Raw genomic sequence first — 20,978 nt, 5'->3', positions numbered from 1 at the left:
CTACGAATATTTATTGAGAGCCTGTATGTGCCAGGCACACTGGAGAAAAGGCGGGAGCAAGCAGACGTGGTCCCTGACCTGACGGGGTGTGCAGTTGGGGGGAGGGGGGGGCGGGGACAGACATAGCCAATAAATGACCCAAGAACATTTCTGATGGAGATAATTGTGATGTGGAAAATAAAACTAGCGATGGACTGGCAGGATATTGATGTTAGGGAGGGAGACTCCTACCGCCACCACTGTCAGGGAAGTAGGGGGCGTCTGAACTGAGCCCTAAACCTTGAGCTCAGCCCCCAGCCCCAAATCCCAGGCATCATCTTTAACACGTTGCTTTCCCTATCACCTTACATTTGACCAGTTTCTACTCTCTCTATCCTTAAGCCCAAAGAACCAGAACTACAGGGCTTCAGCCTCTCTCTGCAAATTCCTCCAGTCTAGTCTTACTGAAGGAATGCAGCTTTGCCATGGAGTGCTAAAGGAAAGGTCCAGAAATCCCACCCAGACCAGACCCGGCAGTGAAAAGGGTAACAGGATCTTCCCAGTTGGCAGAAGAGTGACCCAGGGAAACGAGAGGTTCTGACATCTAACTGTCCCTTCCCAAGCAGAGGGACGACAACCACCAATATCAAAAGGTTTATATTCGGGAGGCTCCAGGAGTTTCCCATCATGGACAGGGCGGGAGCCAAGAGGGGCAGCTGGAGGAAAGTGGGACAGCTCTCATTGCACGGAAGTACTTTTTACTAGGGCAAGGGATGGCTGGAGGGGATGCTGGTGGTGATCACAGAGGAACATGAGTACTTTCTGAACATGCATTTATTTACACATGACAACAGTTTAGTGAACTGTCCATATTAAATATATATAAAACAGGATTTTTTAAAGTTTATTTATTTTGAGAGAAAGAGAGAGAGAGAGTGAGCAGGGGAGGGGCAGAGAGGGGGAGAGAGAATCCCAAGCAGGCACTGCACTGTCAGCACAGAGCCTAATTGGGGGCTTGAACCCACGAACCAGGAGATCATGACCTGAGCCGAAACCAAGAATCAGACACTTAACCAACTAAGCCACCCAGGCTCCCCTCTATATAGGTTTTAATTTTGAGTCTCCTGGGCACTGCCACTACTTTATTTTATCCTTTTTGTTCGTATGGTTTTGAGCACTTTCGTGGACTTCTAACCTTTTCCCCTAACAAGCATCTGCCATCCCCTTTTGGGTGCCAACAACCAACTGCCCTTCATGGAACACTCTGTAATTTTCAGTCCATGATGTGGGGATGAATTCACATCATTCAGTCCATGTGTGGGCTTCACTACCCCCTCTCCCCACAAATACCCCATCCCAATTTGGAAGTCTGCCAATCAACAGAGCACATTGCTTTGCTCTCACGATTGGTTCAGGGCAGGCGTGTGATCCTGTTTATCCAATGAGATCCAGTTCTGGAATTTTTGCTTGAACCACGAGACAGAAAAGCATCCTTTTTGCTTGGATGGCTGGTTTGAAAGAAAACACAAATTTGCCATTCCCGAGGCCACCTGAAGAGAGATGGCCCAAGAGAGTGATCCCACGCAGAGCAAAAAGAGCCAAAGATAGAGAGACACTGAGGTCCTGGATCCGGCCATGCCTGAAGCCAAACACTCTGGCGTTACCATTTATATGAGCCAATAATTTATTCTCCTTTTTGCTGAAGTCGATTTGAGGTCCATTTTCTGGTCTCTGGCACTGACTGAGACTACAGCTTCTGTGAATCAGGTGCCGAGCTGGGCGTTCTACAGATATGGTTTCCAGTTCCTGCCACCATCCTGTAAGATTGGAGAGGAAATAGAGACAGAGCAAGATGGCAGCTGTCTGTAGCAAGTTGAGTGCCAGAGCCAAGCCTCAACCCCAGGGGTTTGTAAGGTTTAAATGATGTTAATACATGTCAGGTGCCTGGCTTATAATAAGTGGTCGAAATTGCTGGTTACTCTGATCACTTACATACATGCCTGCACCAAGCCAGTTTCCGGGCAGAGAAAATAAAAAAATCAAAAAGATTTGGTAGGTAGCAGGGGTTATCAGGTCACCGAACCGGGCCATGCCCACAGAACAGAGGTGAAGAGCCAGTGCTCACCCCCAGTCACCCCACACCCAGGCAGTAACTCAATCCGTCCTAAACCCTGGTGATGAGTCAGAGGAAGCTGTGAGCCTGCTTATTGCGCAATGGCCGGACAGTGACCCAAGCCCTCCTCCGGCTCCATTGACCCCCAGCCCCGAGGAAGGCGAGGCTGAGGCGTCTGGTGACCAGGGTAGAACCCAGCCCTGCCGTTTTTGCTTTCCTCCCTCATCAAAAAAAAAAAAAGCTGCTAACACTAGTGTGGTCTGGATGGGCTTCTCAGAGCAGCCCAGGGTCTCTGTAAATCAGGGCGGATCTCATGCTCCCCATCACACTCACGAAAAAAAATCCACCCTCCTCCTGGCGGCTCAGGAGGCCCCCGTGCCCCTTTCCCCCTCCCTGGCTTCTCACTGCAGCCACTCTCTAGTCTCCTTGCTGCACCACCTCCGGATCTTGACGTGTGCTGTTGCCTCTGCTGGCTGCTTTTTCATTGTTGTGGCACCATCACAGTTGGCGCCTTCTCATCTTTCAGGGCTCTCCTCTGAGAGACCCTCCCTGAGGGTCCATCTGAAATATGCCCCTGTGTGCGTCCCATGACCCAGGAACATCCCACTCTCTGAAGGCAGCTGTTTCTAGGGTCCTATCTGCTCCCTGCTAGATCGACTGAGATCAAAAGCTGAAAGTATGTTCACCCTACCCGAACATTCCTGGGCTCAAGTTCCCTGTGTGATGCACAAAGGACACAGACACACCAATTCCTTACTCGTAAGGCTTATTCTCTATCCCTTGAAGGTTCTGAGCACTTCAAGCCTCATTTTATTTTTTTTTTAAGTTTATTTCTTTATTTTGAGAGAGAGTGTGTGCGGGAGGGGCCAAGAGAGAGAGAAAGAGAGAGAGAGAGAGAGAGAAAATCCCAAGCAGGCTTTGCACCATCAGCATGGAGCCTGATGAGGGGCTCGAACTCACAAACTGTGATATCATGACCTGAGCCAAAATCAAGAGTCGGACGCTTAACTGACTGAGCCATCCAGGAGCCCTAAGCCTCATTTTATACTTGCCTGTTGATTCTGTTTTCCTGGGTCCCCAGAGCTAACATAAAACTAAGCACAGAGGGAGGATTAGGAAGTGTTTGTTAAATGAATCGTTTTCTGCCTGGGAAACTCCTATTCATCCCTCAAAACCCACCTCAAATGCCTCCCCACCACCCCCCCCCCCCCGAAAGCCTATCCTCACCCCTAAGGAGAGCTGTATTCCTTGCTCTAGGGTCACCCAGTCCTGGGTCCTTCTCCAGCCAGTCCTGACCTAAAGGGGCTGGGAGTGTCCAATTGTTGGATAGTTTCACTTTATTTACAGAGCACATCCAAGTGTGAGCTAAGAAGTGAGTCCTTTTAAGCCACTTCCTGCTGGCTGCAGGATATAGTTTTCTCTCTCGGCTTCATAGCTCTGTCTAGCTCTCTTTGTTCCCAGTCGGCTTCTCCAACGTCCTCTCCCACTCTTCCCTTTCTCAGGTCCGCCACTCCAGCCTTGCTGCATTCTGCCTCAGGGCTTTGCTAAGGCTGCCTCCCTGCCTAGAATGCCCTTCCTCTGCATCCAGACCATAGCACCCCTCAACATAAAGCTTCTAAATACAAGCTAAATTAAAACCTAAACTCTAGGGGCACCTGGCTGGCTCAGTTGGAGGACCACGGGACCTTTGGTCTCAGGGTTGCGAGCCCCACGTTGGGTGTGGAGATTACTTAAATAAATAAAACTTAAAAAAAAAAAAAAAACCCAAGGGGTGCCCGGGTGGTTCATTTGGTTAAGTGTCCGACTATTGATTTCGGCTCAGGGCATGATCTCACGGTTCATGAGTTCGGGCCCCACATAGGGCTCAGTACTGACAACGTGGGGCCTGCTTGGGATTCTTTCTCTCTCCCTCTCTATGCCTCTCCCCCTCTTGGCACTGTCTCTCGCTCTCGCTCTCTCTCTCTCAAAATAAGTAAATAAACTTTAAAAAAAAAAAACAAAACTAAACTCCTGAACATTCCTGTGTGGTCCAACCCTTAGGAATTCTCCAGCTCTGTGAAAAGAGGAAGGTAACTTCACCTCTCTGAGCCAGGCTGTCCTGTGTTAAATGTGGATGGTGGTACTCTTTCCCGCAGGCTCTTGGGAAGATTAAATAGATAATGCACGTAAAGCACTTAGCTCAGCGCCTGCTTCCTCGCAAGCATTCAATAACTGTTAGGAAAGAAAACCCTACCTCGAGATGTTAGTTTTCATGCCTTGCTTTTCTGCACTGCCTTATATGGAATCTTAGTCAATCCGGGGTACCCACATCGGGTAGAGGTGAATTCGGGCCATCGGAGCGGGAAGGCAAAGAGAAAAACCATCCAGGGCCCGTCTTTGACTCCCAAACCAGGCCCCCATGAAAGTTTTGAAAGGCAAAGCAAGAGCCAGGTTTGATTATAAAGCAAGAGGGGAGAACCCGAAGGCAGCCAGAAATGCCAGATGTGGGACTCACCCTTTACCCTTGAATAGGAAGAGGTTAGATGAAGAGCCGGACCCCTTCTCCCCCCATCCCGGGCTGAGTTAGGTGAAAGGGGGGGACAAGGTGGGGTTGCCAAAGACCGAAGGAAGAAGCTGGAGCTGAGGGGCAGGAACTCCAGTCCCTCCCTGGTAACCACCCATGCTGAGGGGATGCCTGGTGTAGGTCTTCCGGTGACACCTTAGTGCCCTGCGACTTGGACAAGCTCCCACCGAACTCCCACACAGACCCCCTCGTCACAGTCCAAAAGAACAGCCCCAACCTACCTGACAAAAAAAAGGAGGGCTGGCCACCAGGGGGTGGATTGGCTGCAGGAGTCGTAGAGCAGGCTTTTCTTTTTGGTGGCCCAGCATCTGAGTCCCCATCCAAGTCTGGGGAGTCCCCATATGCCAAGGTAGACCCTCCCCCAGCGACACCAGAAGCCTCCGAGCCAACAGTATGACTGATCAAACTACGGGCCTCAGTTCCCCCTCGGTCTCTGTGTCCTGCCCTTTGCAACACTACTTCATAGGTCGTCCTCCTTAAGCCGGAGGCTGTTTCCCCAGTGCTGATTTTGGACTTGGCCATGTCAGTTGCTTTGGCCAGACAACGATTTCCAAACCTGGACCTTAGAAGGCTCCCACGATTCCACTTGTCCTCTGGGACCACTGGAGAACCCATGTTGGCTAGCTGCTGGTCCGGGGATGTGAGACAGGGGGATCTGTGCCTCCTGGATATTCCACAGCCTCGTACCCAGAAGCAAAGCATGCCCAGCCAGCGGCATCCTAGAACAAGCACCCTTCAGCCGAGTCATAGACAACACGAAAAATAAACATTCGTTTCTGCATGCCATTGAGGCTTGGGGTTGTTTGTTACCCAGCAGTAGCAGCTAATACGCCGATGTACTCTTTTCCCAGGCAGCTAGGGCATACTGACACAGGACGTGGGCTAGGCCAACAGGACGTCTGCGTTCTGGAACAAGTGGTACAAAGAAATACCATTGAGCATCTGGTTTTCAGGGGCAGCTACGGCTGAGTGCCAAGGGCAGATGGCAGTACCAGCTGAGGCATCTGGATTCTGTGCTGAAGGCAGAAGTGTCCTCACCAGCCAGTTCCCTGGCATGATTTCAGGTGATCACTCTGGCTGCCACCCCCCCTTGACCTCTACGTTTTCTGAGCCTGGTTTTGCGGCCCTCCTGCCACTTCCGTGAACAACTGAATGGTCTTCCAGTACACGCTTTTGCTAGTTAAATTAGCCAGAGGCAGTTTCTGTTGCTGGCAAATAGAAACCCTGACTTACATAAGATGGGGAACTCCCAGCATGTTACATTTATAATATAATTTTGAAACTGTTTGGGGTACAACTATCAGAATTACCTGAGCACTAGTATCTTAAGCGACACAAACATCGTGATTTCTCATAAAAAGGAGTCCGGAGGTCAGGAGTTCCAGGGTGGGACAGGTGGCCCTGTGATTTCAGGGCTTTGGGAGGTGGCATCTCTGCACCTCGCTTAACGTGCTCCTCGTGGCCACAAGATGGCTGCAGAAGCTCCTGGCATCATGTCCTCACAGGAAGCAGTAAGGGAGGAAAGGGGGCAATAAGGCCTCTCCCTTGTCCAGAAACCCCCACCCCGACCTCCCCTTAAAGCTGGCTGGCCAGATCTGGGAAATGTGCCCAGATCAAAAACAACCCCGGCAAAAGGCATTGCCAAGAGTGGCTCAGCCAAATCCTAAATTAACCCCCGAGGCTGGGCACGCTGTTGCTGGCACCAAATCAGGGCTCTGTTGGTGAGGCGGGAGAAATGGCTGCCGGAATGGCAATAAGCAGGGTCAGCGACAAGACATAAGCTGGGGCCTTGTAGGCAGGAGCACGGCTTCGTGGCCCTCTTGCCCTTGGGACCCACAGGCAGATGGTGCCCGGGGACACTGGAGTGGATGAGGCTCTGCTCCCACCTCCCCATCCCAGGACCTCTCATTTGTGCAGCGAACATTCGGGCTGCGCTTCCAAGGCCAGGTGCCCCTAATAAAACCCGTGCACTGAGGCTCCACCATGAGAAGCAAACTCTCCGGGGCCTGTGAGAACACAGGAGATGGAGCTACGTTCTCGGAGACAAAGCCAGGGGCGGGTTTCCAAGCTGGCCAGGTCCGGGGCAGATTCCCACCTCACAGAGCTCCCTGGAGGCCCCCTTGGCCTCGCTTGCTGCGAGGCCCCAGAAGTCACACTTGGCCTGCCTCTAGCGGGCCTGAATCCCACCATCCCGGGAGACAGCGTTTTCCCACAGCCCGAGCCCAGGTGTGGAGGGAGGCTCCTGCCGGCCGCATCCAGGGCCTTGGTGGGGAAATGGGACATCTGGAAGCAGACGGGCTTTCCCCAGGCTCCGTCCCTACACGCAGTGGCTGGCCATTCGTGGCCCAAGCCATCCTGGATGAAAGGTGAAGGGAGGAGATGAGCTGACAGGACCCAGAACCCTTTAGGATACCATGCAGAGAGGCCCGGGCAGGTCCAAGGACGAGTGTGGGTGTATTTGTGTGAGCAAGTGCGTGTGCATGTCACTCAGCACACGAGCAAGGCTGCGTGTGAATACCAGTGTGACCATGTCAACGTGCATGTCACAGTGCACGAGTGCAGGTGTGCATGTGAGCTTATATGCATGTGCGTGCATTTGTGCAAGCATGTGTGTGCAAATGCATGTTCCGCCTTTCTCTGAAGGACACAAACGTTCACCAAGTGAAGATTCAAGCCAGTTTCTGCTAAATTAAAAACAGCTTTTTCGTGTTTAAAGTTTACAATACGAAAAATAATTTTCCTTTCTTCCGGGGGGGGGGAGGTGGTGAAGAGGGAGGGGCAGGGGGCCCCTGAGAACATTCCATGAACCAGCCCAGACGGTTATGCACAATCGACCCGGTTAGATACGGCGCACACCCCCCCCCCCACAACCCCACCCCCTGCGCCGGCACCCCTGCCAGCTCATTGGGGACAAGATGTTCTGAGGTGTGAGCTGATCTGGGGGGACTTGCAGCTGGCAAAAGATTCTCACTGCCCCCCTGAAGGGGCCATGCCTCTAGCAGGGAAGGGTTCTCTTTGGGGGAGCTCAGGTTGGGGAGGGGGGTGAAAAGGGACTGGAATGTTCTGGTAAGTCCCCAAGGGCTGCCGCTTTTATTTCAATGCCCCTGGCAGCATGGTCTCCTTCCTGGTTCCCAACCAAGTTTTTATTTCAACACTGCCCCCCACCCACACATCCAGCTTCGCTCTGGGGCCCCGAAGGCTGCTGCACAGGAGCACCAGGCCTGTGGGTGCATTTTGAGGGTGATCCGGGAAGCCTCCCATCTCAGAAAGCTGTCCGTGAACAGCAGGCATCCTCCACCAACATACAGCCTGGTCCGTGGCGAGGCCAGGCATGAGAGCCGGGGTTGGGGGCGATTCACGGAGCTCTCAGGCCCATATGGAATGGTGATGATTTCATGCTTCCTTTAGGACTGCCCTGCGTCTCCCCCATCATGGCCTCCAGGGAGAGGGGCTCCCTGGCTCCCCAATCTCACACCCCAGGACTGAGCAGATGGAGACAACCTGCCAGGAGCTGGGGGCTGTCTGGTGGCCGGGGACGAAGCCAGCAGGCGCATGGAACAACCTGGAGAGAGTCTCACCGAAGGCCACCCAGCCCAGGGCGGATCTGTCTTCTCCTCCAGTCCCTAGGTGGAAGTTCTGGCCACACTTCCCACTGCCCCACGCCGCTGAGCCAAAGGCCAGCCCCTCTTCCAGCCCCTCTGCAATGCTGGAAAAGGGTGAGGAGGGGAGAAGAGCCCCTAACCACACAGAGGACGTGAGGAATCTGTGACCCATCAGGCCCCACAAGCTCAGCGCTGGGCCCTCTCCATCTCTTCACCATAACATTTTTATTAAATGAAGGAAAATATTAGGAGACGACATCTGCTAAGATATGAGGTTAATTCTTTACACGGTGAGTGGGTCACAGAGACACAACATCAATCGTCCGTTAGCAGCAGAAGAGACACTTTAAGTTGCCCCGAGGGTACAAATCCCATTTATAAGATAGCAATGCCGGTGTCTTAAAAGAAGCAAAACAGAACCAAAGGAGAAAACAAAAAAAAAAAAAAAACAAAAAGAACACTAAAACAGCAAAACCAGACCAAACCAGCTTTAGAGGTTTGACACCAAATCAAATGTGGCCAGAGATGCCGCAAAGCCCTTGAAGGGAAGAGCCTGCACCACCCGCCTGACCTCCCTTGCTGAGGGCACAGGCCCTGTGGCCTGACAACCGGAACATGGGATGGGTGGGGCGGGGGTGGGGGGGTGGGGGGCTGGAAAAAGGGAGAGAAATAAAAATCATCAGACTTGTGGAATGCAGACACACTGAGAGATTCTAAAGGTGTCCCCCTAGCGTGTCGGCCCGCTCCTCACTGAGGACCCCTGAGACGCCCGGCACCAAATAGAAGGCTGGGAAACCATATGGACCCTCTCTGAGAGCCGGCTGTGTTTTCTCCTTCTGAAAGTGGACGACAGAACACGTTGAGGGAGTTGGGACAGGAATGAAGATAAGCGCGAGACCCTCGTCCAAGGCCATCCTCCCCACCCCGGCGGCTCAGGCTTATTGGGGGCAGGAACATGCCCGCCCTTGAAGTCAACCCTGAGCAGGGCGCACCCCTGCCGCCTTACCAGCTCCTGGAGGTCTGTGTGTTCCAGAGTTTGGGGGGTGTTTATTTTTTAAAAACGCACAGTGCAAGAAACTTGGGAGGGGGCAGGGTGCAAACCATGGGTTTGGGGCTCGACGCTAATGAGCTTGCATCTGAGCGTCTGAGACTGCCGAGCTGGGGGAGGAGAGAGAAGTGGGACGTAAGCCACACAACAACACCCCAAAGGAGACCCCGATTCCCTCCATGAGCGAGGATGTGGGGCGGGTGAGGAAACCCCCGCTGCCGTGACATGTCGGCCTCAGGGCCGGCAGGCTCCCTCGGTGGGCACGAAGCCAGGATCTGCTTCGGGAAGGAAAGAGGGAGCCCAGGGGGAGGGGCCTTATCGACGCAGCAGGCCCCAAGATGTCAGGCCGCGGGCCGGGGGCGGGGGGGGGGGGGGGGGGGAGGGTGGTTCTGTGGTCCTCAGCCCCGGTGTGCGCTCACCAAAACCCCTGGCAGAGACGGCATGAGGCTGGGCCAGGTCCCACGGGTCCCGGGAGCTACCTCCTGGTCCCTGACCGGGGCAGCAGGACGGGGGCACAGGCGATGCCCGCGAACGACTCTGGGAAGTGCAGGTCGCGCTCCCACTCGTCCGTCTCTGTGTTGTACACCTGCACGATGCCCGTCACGTTGTTGAGACGCCAGTTATAGCCCCCCACAATGTAGATCTTCCTGTCCAGCAGGCAGCAGCCGGCCTCTGACTGGCCAGCCCGCATGGGGCTCACGCTGGTCCACTGGTCTGTCTCAGGCACGTAGTACTCCACGGCCAGCACGTCAAAGCAGCGGTCCACGTGGTCCATGCGGCCCCCGAGGGCGTAGATGCGGCCGCCGGCACCCACCATGGCGTGAAGCACGCGGGGCTCGCTCATGGGCGCCTTGAACTCCCACTGGTCAGCGGCGGGGTCGTAGCAGTGCAGCGCCTTCTTGTCCTCCACCGAGATGCCGTAGCCCCCCGAAATGTAGAGGCGGCCCCCCGCCGAGGCGCCGGCATGGCCCCAGGTGCGGCGCTTCAGAGAGCAGGCGTAGCCCCACTCGTTGCGGCGCGGGCAGTACCTCTCGACGGAGGCCAGGCTGCCGGCCCGGTTGCGGCCACCCGTGGCGTACACCATGCCGCACAGCACGTTCAGCTGGAACTGGATGCGGCTCTCCTGCATGGCCTGCAGCCGCAGCCAGCGGTTCAGGTGGGGGTCGTAGCGGTAGCAGGCGTCCACCGCGCCCTCGCCGCTGCGGTACTGCAGGTGCTGGCCGCCCGCCACGTACACGAAGTTGTCCAGCACGGCCACGCACGTGTGGCTGCAGCCCACCTCCATCTCCGTGAGCTCACGGAAGTGGCGGGCACCGGGCTCGGGCAGCTGGTACACCTTGCTGCTGACGGAGCGGTCACTGTCCGTGTAGGGCGTGCCGCCGAAGGCGACCAGGGAGGGCACGTCCGAGCGCACGGCCGTGCGCGGGGACTGCATCTCGTGCTGCCGGAAGGGTAGCACCTGGTAGTTGAAGGCCTCCAGCAGGTACTGGCGGCACAGCACATCCTCCACCATGATGTCCAGCGGCTGCACGCTGTCCACCAGGTCCGACGACCGCATGAGCGGGAAGCGGATGTGGCAGAGCACGTGGCTGGCGCGCGGCCGCCGGGCCGGGTCGTGCTGCAGCCAGCGAACCGCGGCGCGGAACAGGTCGATCTCGGCACAGCTCTGCAGCCGATTGCTCTGCAGGAAGAAGACGAGGCGCTCCAGCGGCAGGTGCAGGAAGTCCTCCTCCTCAGCGATCTGCAGGAAGTGCTGGAAGGTGAAGGCATCCACCGACTCCTTGAGCGAGGCCAGGCTGAAGGTGGTGGCCATGTGGCCGATGTTCAGGCAGGTCTCCACGCTCATGGCGGCCTTGAGGAACTCCTCGCACAGCTCCACCACGGGAAGCATCTGCAGGAACACGGCCGCACCCAGCACGTCCTGCACGCAGTCCAGGTCTAGCGTCACCTCGGCGCTATAGGCAAAGTCGATGATGTGCCGCAGGCCGCGGGCCGACACGCCTTTCAGCTCGATGACATCCTGGCTCGCCTCCCTCATGCCACCCGTGAACATGGCCCTGAAGTTCGGAAACACAGCATGTAGGCTCGGGGCTGCCAAGGGGCATCGTGGCCACCCAGGAATAGCCTGGCCCCTGGACACCATGAGCAGGGCACGGCCAGCCAGGGGAAAGAGGCCAGATGCTCATTGAAGACACGCAAAAACAAAAAAAAGAAAAGAAAGATTTTTAACCCACCCGAGCCACATGCCTTCCTACAAACGGCAACTCCCCACTCTGCCCCTCTATTTTGGGGCCGGGCTCAGCCCACCCAGGGGTGTGGAGTGCTAGGGCCCGCTCATGGCGGGGCAGGTACGGGTGGGCAAAAGAAGGCAAAACCTTGGTTTTGACGCTGGAGACAGGTGCAGCCCTACCTTGGCACCCGGCCCTGGAAGACCACACACACAGCAGGCTCAGGAAACAAGGTGGGGACCCCAAGAACACCGTGCACCATGGTTCTCAGAGCCCAGCCCCTCACCAGCAGGCACACGTGGGCCCGTGGCCCCACCTTCCCCAGCCTGAATCTCAGCCCTGTCACACGGGGACGGGGAGAGGGTTAGGGTTCCCCGGTCAGAGTACACGCTAGGAGGCCCCACCCAAGGTCACTGTCATTTCCAGAGAGAGGCCAGACAGTCAGGAAAGCACCCTCCCCCCGCCCGCCCGAGGTTGACCCACAGGAGCCCTAGCCCACCGTGAGACTCCCAGTGAGTGACACCAGCTGTCAGCCTTTCTGCCTGCTCTGGAAAGCAGTGCTAGTGTGAGCACCAGTGACAGAAACAGGACCTGGGTCAGAGCACCCCGTGGCTTTTGGGGTCCCCCGTCAGGAGGAGGGGAAAGAACCCCAGCACCTGCTGGGAGTTCATCGGAGGTTCCTCTCACGGGGCAGATGTGCACTGTGACGGCTGACCAAGGAGAAGGAACTCCCCTCATCCATTCACCCAACGGATACCTGTCCTGAAGTCACACAACCAGCGTGGTCTGGGGTCAGGTCCCAGAGTAAAGACAGTTGAGCCACCAGCTAACAACTGCCCGCCCCTGTGAGCAGCAGCGCCATGGAGCCTTCTAGGAGCAGAGCTCGGGCAGCCCCCCGGACCCTGCCTCTTCTTGTCCCCATGAGTCCCATCAGCCCATTGAAGACAGAGGCAGCCACGGCGACGGGAGGGAGCTTTGCCTTTTAAGGCCTTGCCGGCTGCAGTGCCAGCGCAGAGGAGCCTTTAAAGGGCATTTCTGGCTGGGCCGGCCCACCCGTCCCCAAATCCAGAATAAAAATAGAAACGGCGCCCCAGATGGCTTGGCTGCTCCGTCTCCCCAGAATGGCCTTGTTGGGCCGGGGGGGGGGGGGGGGCGGGCAGCTGGGGGGCGCACCGGGCAAGCCATCCCAGCCTCGCCACCCTGGCCTCGAGGACCGTACGGGCCTCGGAACACGCCGAGGCTGGAGCTCCGAGACGCAGTCTGCAGGGGCACTTCAACCACCACTGGCAAAGTGGGGCCAGAGAACCACCCCAGGACAGCGCCCCAGCTCTCTCTGGCAGGGTCACAGCCTGGCAGGAGGAACCGGCCAGCTGGTCACCGAGGAAATGAGGAGACTGTCCTCAGCCCGTGACAGCCCCCAGCTGGTGAGAATGGCCCTCGCCCTTCTCCAAGGGGCCCTCACCCCCCTGCCCAGCCCAGCGTAGGGAAGGAGACTTTAGGAGAAGACCCTCGCAGCAGACTGACCAGTACACCCAGCAAGGCCTCACCCGGCATGAGGGGACTGCAACACAGTCCCAGGTACAGGCGGGGACCCCCATCTAGGCATCCCTCCTATCCCTCAGCCTGAGTAGAGGAACCACGAGGACGGAGACTTATGTCTGTCTTCTCCCTGCTGGAACGCCAAGGCCAAGCATAGTGCCTGGGACACGCCAGTGTCAAACAAAGACAGAGTGAAAACTTGGCCAAGCCCTGCCACTCCCCCAGGGCAGAAATGGTTAATCCAGTGCCCACGGGCCACCTCCATCCCCCAGGCCTGTTCTGCTTGCCTGCACCATGGGCCCCAAAAGTTTGAGAAAGTTACAAACCTAAACAAAGCTACAGGTTTACCGAATGTGTGGCCAACGCCAGCCATTTTCCCTCAGCGACGTGCTGGCTGGCTGGCTGGCACTGAGATCACACTCCCTCTCAGTAGGGTGGGCGCTCTCCAGCCTGTCCCCCGAGACCTGTGCTCACCTGAAGTAGTCGCTGCAGGCGGCCAGGACCACCTTGTGCGCGTGGAAGGTCTCTCTGTTGATGGTGAGCACGACGTCCAGGAGCTGGCCCTGGGCACGGAGGGCAGCGAGGCCCTGCAGCAGGCTGGTGCTATGGCCGGGCGCCGAGAAGGTGCACTTGAGAGCTCCATTTTTGTCAGCCATGCTGCAGGAGAGCAGAGGTGGGGGCTCAGCTCAGCGGCCACAGGTCTGTCTGGTCTCTGCCCGGGGACACTGGGCTGGCTCGCCTGGGCTCTAAAGATGCCTGAGGCGCCAGCTCGCCAGGACCAGCCCCGGAGAGGCAGAAACAAAACCTGGGTCCCGGCCGCGTCTGCCACCTGGCCACCAACTGGCCTTGGCAAAGGACACCGCTTCTCCAGCCTCCATTTGCCACCTGTGAAAGGGGCAGGGTTTCTGCTCGAACTGAGGAGGCTCCAATGTCCCTTTTGTTTTTTCATTGAGATAAGAGTCACATAGCATAAAATGCACCATTTCAAAGTGAACAATTCACTGACATTTACTACCGTCGCCTCTATCTAGTGCCCGAACATTTTCATCCCCCGAAATGAGACCCCGTCCCCAGCAGCAGTCACTCCCCCTCCCCCGCCCCCTCCCCCAGCCCCTGGCAACGGCCAATCTGCTTTCTGCCTCTGGATGTGGCTCCGCTGGACACTTCGTGCAAATGGAATCACATGCCGTGTGGTCTTTTGTGTCTGGCTTCTTTCACTCAGCATGTTTTCGAGGGTCATCCACGTTGCAGCGTGAATCGATGCTTTGCTCCTGTTCAGGGCTGAGTAATGTTCCGTCGTGTGGCCGGACCACAATTTCTTGATCCCTTCACCCATCTGTGGACATCTGAGTTCCTTCCACCCCTCCTCTTAAACTTTATTTCATTATTTTTCATTCTCAATGTGTCTCCTGAGTGCACGTTCTGCAGTGCAGGACTCTTCATGTCACATCACTGTCCCCCATACCCTAGCAAGCTGCCCTCCCCCCCCACCGAGGGCAAACCTCTCTTCTCTCCCCTGCAGGGGCTGGGGGTGGGATTACGGTGCCGGCACAGGGCCCCAGCACAGGCGTGGAGGAGGAGCTCTATGACTGACAGCTTCCAGGGCAGCTCTGGTCCCCAGGGTTGGGGTGTCGCAGGCCAGGAAAGGCCAACCTTCTTGGAGGCCCAGCTACTCTGACACCTGCCCAATGAGCTCCTTGTGCCCAGCACCCCAGGGGAGGGCAACCACATGACCACAAAGTCATTTGCTGAAGAATTTGCTTCTAGGCTATGGTGACTGCCCAGTCTTAGGCGAAAGGCCCATTGGTCCTACTTTCCAGGGACAGGGACACAATGAGTGGCTTGTCCATAGTCCCAGAGCTGTAAGACAACACAGAAAGATTTGAGCCCAGGCCCAGGACATGACAGAGTAGGTGGGATCTCCCTGTCTGTCAGGGTCAATGAAGCACAGCAAATTGTGGGTAAGTCATAAAACCAAGAACATCTGCCCTACAAGGACGGGTTTACCTGTGGGGGTGGTTCGATGGGGGGGATGGGGACAAGTGAAACAGAGGTTCCTGCACCTCAAAATAAGGACTCAGGAGGCAAAGGTCATCTTAGAACGAACAACAAAGCTTTAAAAAAGAAAGAGGTGGAAACAACCCAAAGGTCCACCAAAGGGCAAATGGAGAAACAAAATGTGGCCATCCACACAATGGAATATTACTCAGTCACAAAAAGGAATGAAGCTGAATCACGCTACAACGTGGACGAACCTCAAAAACATGACACTGAGTGAAAGAAGCCAGTCACACAAAGTCATAAATTGTATGATTCCTTTTGTATAAAAAGTCCAGAACAAGCGAATCCATAGACACAGAAAGCAGATTAGTTGTTGCCAGGGGCTGGGCGTCAGGCGTACGGGGGATGACTGCTGACAGGCACAGGTCTCATTTTGAGGTGATGGAACTGTTCTGGAACAAGTTAGAGGTGATGTTTGCACAACACTGTGAGTGCACTAAATGCCACTGAATTGTGCATTTTAAAATGGTGGATTTGGGGGGCGCCTGGGTGGTCAGTTGGTTGAGCGTCCGACTTCGGCTCAGGTCATGATCTCGCAGTTTGTGGGTTCGAGCCCCATGTCAGGCTCTGTACTGACAGCTCGGAGCCTGGAGCCTGCTTCAGATTCTGTGTCTCTGCCCCTCCCCTGCTTGTGCTCTGTCTCTGTCTCTCTCTCTCTCTCTCTCTCTCTCTCAAAAGTAAATAAACGGTTAAAAAAAATTTTTTTAATAAATAAATAAAATAAAATGGTGGATTTGGGGCACCTGGGTGGCTCAGTCTGTCAAGCATCCGACTCGTGGTTTTGGCTTGGGTCATGATCTCGTGGTTCATGGGTTCAAGCCCTGCACTGGGCTCTGCACTGACATTGTAGAGACTGCTTGGGATTCTCTGTCTCCCTCTCTCTCTGCCTCTCCCTCTCCCTCCCTGCCCCCAAGATAATTAAAAAAAAAAAAAATTAATGGGGCGCCTGGGTGGCTCAGTCAGTTTAGCGGCCGACTTCAGCTCAGGTCACGATCTCGCGGTCCATGAGTTCGAGCCCCGCGTCGGGCTCTGGGCTCATGGCTCAGAGCCTGGAGCCTGCTTCCGATTCTGTGTCTCCCTCTCTCTCTGCCCCTCCCCCGTTCATGCTCTGTCTCTCTCTGTCTCAAAAATAAATAAACGTTAAAAAAATTTTTTTAAATTAAAATGGTAGATTTTAGGTTATGTGAATTTCTCATAAAATTTAAATAAATAAATAAAAATAAACAAAAGGACATCTGGGCCTTCTCGGGTCCTGCATAAAACCCTGCCGTAACCACCAGCACCCCCACAGTATACGAGGATCATTGCTTCATTCACCCCCACATCCCCTCCCTTCCAGCATCACTGTCCCCTCTGCCGTCTCATCTTAGAAAACTTGTTGAACGCATTAAAGAATGAATGGCTTAGGCGGCCCTACTACATCATTTCACCTCCCAAACATTAACAGGAAGGAATAATGCCATCACCTCTAGGGTCAGGCCCCTGTAGGGTCAAGAACCCCTGCCAGGACTCTCCCAACCCATGCTTCACCCCACCCACCCCAAGGCAAGGCCAAGTATTCTGCTCTCTCCCCAAGGCCCCCAGCTCTCTGGAACTTGCTTTCCCATTCCTGGGACTAACGCCTGCCCACAAATGAGGGCCAGGAATGTGGGCACTGGTCTTTCCAAGAAAGCAGGAGAAAGAAGGCTCCTCAGCCCCCACTGTCCAGCAGCTCCCCAAACAATACCACGGATAAAAGAGCTGATGCCCAGCACGGGGCATACTGTCAGCACTCGATCAATGCAACTGCTACCAACTGGAGGCCTCTGCCCTGGCACAGGCTACAGCCTCAGTGGCCCTTCCAAGAGAGCCTCAGGAAAGGGAGGCAAACCAACCAAGGGGCTGCAGGGCCCTGGGGTGCTGGCAATAGGCCTGCAAGGTCCCAGACCTTTGGGGCCCGGTGTGTGGGAGAAAGGGACATAAGACACAGCATAGGGGACATGGGACACGGCAGGGAGGACATGGGGAAGTGGAGGGGATACAGGACACGTCTGGGGGACATGGTCTGCACTTGGCAGAAGGCTTTCCCATCCCGGGAGGAGGGAACGCATGTTTCAGAACCCAGCACCACGGTCATCTGGGCTGGTAATGCTGGGATGCCGGTGGTGCCCGTGGCCAGACCCTGGGTTTGCCTGCGAGGTTTGACACGCAGCCCCGCTGAAGGCCACGGAGGGAGGGAAGGAAAGGGGCCCAGAAAGACCCCAAGTCTCTAGCTTGGTCTGGCCACCTCTCTCTGCCAGGTCGAAGGGATGCCCATGTCACATGCCCTGTGCCCCTCCCACATTGCTACATCTAGCCCGTCGTGCCTGACCAGGCCACTGCTGGGACTTCAAGTCTCTGTTCTTCCAGTTTCCCGAGACCCCACAGTGGCCCCAAGTTCTGAGGATCACAAAGAGAATGTCACTGGCTCACAGATCCACCGGCTTCAAAGTGTGGCCATCCTCTGGCCAGGGCTGCCCGATGGGGTCTCACTGTGCCTTCTCACTGACATCCTCCAAGGCCACATGGCGCATGAGCCTCTAAGGACCCTTGAGGTGCTCAGATCCGTGCATCCTTCCCCTGACCCTCCTCTCACCTCACTGGCCTGTCAGCCCCTTGTCCCTTTCTGGTGGCAGGGACCATACAGAATGAACAAGATGGAGAGGGCTTGCCCTCGCTGGGTGCACAGTCTGGGGAATGGAGACCCAAAGTGGTCGAACCGTCCAGAATCAGCTTCGCACTGCAGCTCTGAGTACCTCACAGCTGGGGAGGGGACAGGAGCCTGCAGCAGAGATGTGCAGAGGATAGGGTGCCCCTAGCCCCACCACATCCACAGTTAAGACAGGGACACCCAGCCTCTCCCTTGGAGCAGAGGGCTTGGCCGCATCCTGGGGATTGGCCCCAAAGTCCCAGCTTCCACAAAAGGCCTGTCCTGAGAAGCCAACCCTCTCCCTGGGGCCCCTGGGGCCCAGACAGCACAGGGAACCTCCTTTCCCCACAATACAGGGCCCTCTGGCCTGGGGCCAAGCACTCTACCTCTCTGTGGAGCAGAGTGGCCCAGGGGTCAGGGATAGCTGGTGTGACCCCTCAGAGCCTCCCTCCCAGGGCCAGGGAGTGGAGAAGAGGCGCGTCTCCAACTTCACCACGCGTGTGAACAGGGACTATGTCGAGACACAGACTCACACTCAGCAGCTAGGGGCAGCCCCGGGGATGGCAGTGCCACTCTGTGGACACCTTGCCTCACAGACTTTGTACATGTGTGCCCCTACCCCAGCCTTTGCCGTTACGCTTCATTTTTTTCTTAGAACCTGCTGGGAGATTGTGCGGTAGGGCAACAGGACTTTGTGTGCTTCCTCTAAGCCCTAAGAATTGTCGTGCCAATGCATGCTTCCAGCAGAAGAAAGATTTCACACCAGGGGCAAGTTCATCCTGGAACTGGTCGGTTCCTGGCCGTACGTATCTACTATGGTTCTTCGTATATAAAGAGCACCAAAAAATCAATACAAAGTCAGCAACCTCACAGAAAGATGCACAAAGGATGGTTCATAGGAAAGGAAGCGCAGCTGGCTGGAGAGACCTAAGAGTCAGAAGGGCTCACGATAAAATACGTGCACACAGCAAGGGACCGGCTTCACCCTTCACGTGAGCAGAAGCATTGTGTCTGGTCGCAAAGACTCACATCAGTTCCCAGTGGGAATGTGAAGTGAAACGACACCCAGGAAGGCAGTTCAACAGACCTAGCAAAATTCTAAAGGCTCACGTCCTTGACCCAGCAACTCTACTTCTGGGATTTATCTGAGATATACTTACATGTGCAAGATGAGGGACGCAGGAGGATATTCACCAAATACCGTCTCTGGGGGCCACAGATGAGAAACCAGCTAAACACCTTCCAAAGGGGTATGAAGAATTATCGGACCTTCTGACCAAGGGCTGCCCTCAGCTGAGCACAGAGTCCGCGTGCACCTCAAGCATTAAAATGCTCCTACACAGGAGTTAGCCCAGAGCCCCCGACCAAGCCCACCGCACAGCTGCTTACAGGGTATGAGACCTGAGCTGTGCTGAATGGGGGGGGGGGGGGAAACGGCCCCTTTCTGCACACACCTCGTCCTCCTCCAGGCCCTTCTCCTGATGCCCCTGGCAAGGCTCACAGTGCCCTCCAAGGCTGTTTTCCCCCTCTCATCTCGTAGATGGCACAGCTGTCCCTGAAGCCCCCATCAGCACCCACCACACACACCTCACAGCCTCTGGGGAGTTCGGAGAAGGAGGGAGAAAGCCAGCAAGAGCTGGAGTCCCCAGGACAGACAGGCTCGGCTGGGCGGAGGTGGGCAGGAGGAGGAGGGAGGGCTGAGGCCTGGGACCGATGACTAAGGGTAGGACCCATTACTCAGGCCAGCCCAGACAGGGGGCGGCCGGCGCGGCGGGGCCACGGGCCCCCAGGAAGGCGGCGGCGGCGGCCCTGAGCCTGTCCGAGTCTCCAGACGGCCACCCGAGCCACGGTCACCCGCACTGAGTCATCGGAGCCAATGCGTCAGCAGCCGGGTCAGGATGTCTCTGGAGGCCGCTTACTGCCGCCCCAGCTGCACCCTTGGCCTGGATCTGGCCTCTGAGGGGCTACACATGCCCCCCTCAGGCCTGGCCTGAGCTCAGGGCTGTCCTGACCCCATACTCCCACACTGCATCCCCCAGCACTGTCACTGGGCACCTCTGGCCAGGCCTAGGCCTGTACCGGACATGGGGACACAGCCACTGCCTCCCTTGGAGTCTCCCCTACCCCAGGGCTAATGTAAAGTGGGACCGGGCAGGGTGACGACCCCAGGTGGACTATCTGTGGCAACATCTCCACAATCCCCTGGGGGTCCACGGCCAGCCAAGCCCTTTGCCCACCTCGACTCCAGCTCCTTGCTGACACCCCCCCGTGTGGTCTCCTTCCCCCCACAGAGCAGTCCTTCGTGGGGTCACCCCCAGAATACATCATGGGCTGGAATCCTTGTTTGAGAGTCTGTTTTAGGGGGACCCAACCCAAGACAAGATGGCCAAGCGGGGAAGGCCACAAGAGGTGCAGGACCACACCAACTGCCGTCCCCACGCCCCACTGACAGGGCCCCACAGTGGACGTGGGGGCTGCCCTGGAAGTGACACCTGGTGGGGTGGGTGCTCCCCAACTCCTGCCCTCATCTGGCTGCTGGCCCTGGTCCCCATAGTTGGTTTCCCGACCCTACAGGAGAGATCTGAAGCCCCGGAACAGTTCTTTTCATTGGAATGTCAAAAAAAAAAAAAAAAAAAAAAAGGAAAGGCAAGGCAAGGCAAGAACAAGAAAGAATTTCATGGAAACATTTCTTTGGGGTTTTGTAAAATCCTTTCCCACCCCCACATGGAGCCCAAAGCTCGGGCCAGAACAGAGTCTGACGGTATTGCCCCTTTAACATACTGTTCTGACATGCAAATTCCCTCACTTCCCCTCAAAACGGAGAGCACTTCCACTTTCAAAGCCAATTTCGGTTTTATTGTCCATGTGGCTCGACAGAGCGCAGCAGCACAGCACAGCTGGTTGGCTCACACCCCGGCCGACGACGTACCAGGGAGCTGCAGGCCACTCCGCCCGAGGGTCCCGGGTGCGTCGGCAGGGAAGATGCTGCATTTCACAGGAGAGAGGGGGACAGAGACTCAGAGAGGGGGACAAAGACCCAGAATGAAGGGGAGAAGGAGACTTGTGGGGGGTGGGGTGGAATAGAGACCCAGAGAGGGAGACAGAACCCAGGGTGGGGCGGGGGGTGGGGGTAGTGTTGGGGAAGCTCTGGCGGCCAGCTGGTCCACCTCTCTGCCC

General features: G+C 56.2%; 1 protein-coding gene across 2 annotated transcripts in view; it reads right to left on the bottom strand.

Moving 5' to 3' along the window:
* Positions 1–8,461: 8,461 nt before the first annotated feature.
* The window catches only part of KLHL26 (kelch like family member 26), a 28,492-nt gene continuing 15,975 nt past the window's right edge, over positions 8,462–20,978 (bottom strand). For both annotated transcript variants that reach the window (XM_043587111.1, XM_043587110.1), the window contains 2 exons: positions 13,547–13,729; positions 8,462–11,362 (listed from right to left, as the gene is read on the bottom strand). In XM_043587111.1, the coding sequence (XP_043443046.1) occupies positions 9,781–11,362; positions 13,547–13,729 (1,765 nt within the window). In that variant the 3' untranslated portion in view covers positions 8,462–9,780. The remainder of the gene's footprint in view (positions 11,363–13,546; positions 13,730–20,978) is intronic.

Source organism: Prionailurus bengalensis, chromosome A2 (genome assembly GCF_016509475.1).
Source record: "Prionailurus bengalensis isolate Pbe53 chromosome A2, Fcat_Pben_1.1_paternal_pri, whole genome shotgun sequence".
NCBI lineage: Eukaryota > Metazoa > Chordata > Mammalia > Carnivora > Felidae > Prionailurus > Prionailurus bengalensis.
Note: the sequence above shows the minus strand (reverse complement) of the source record. Positions and strands in the feature narration are given on the sequence as shown.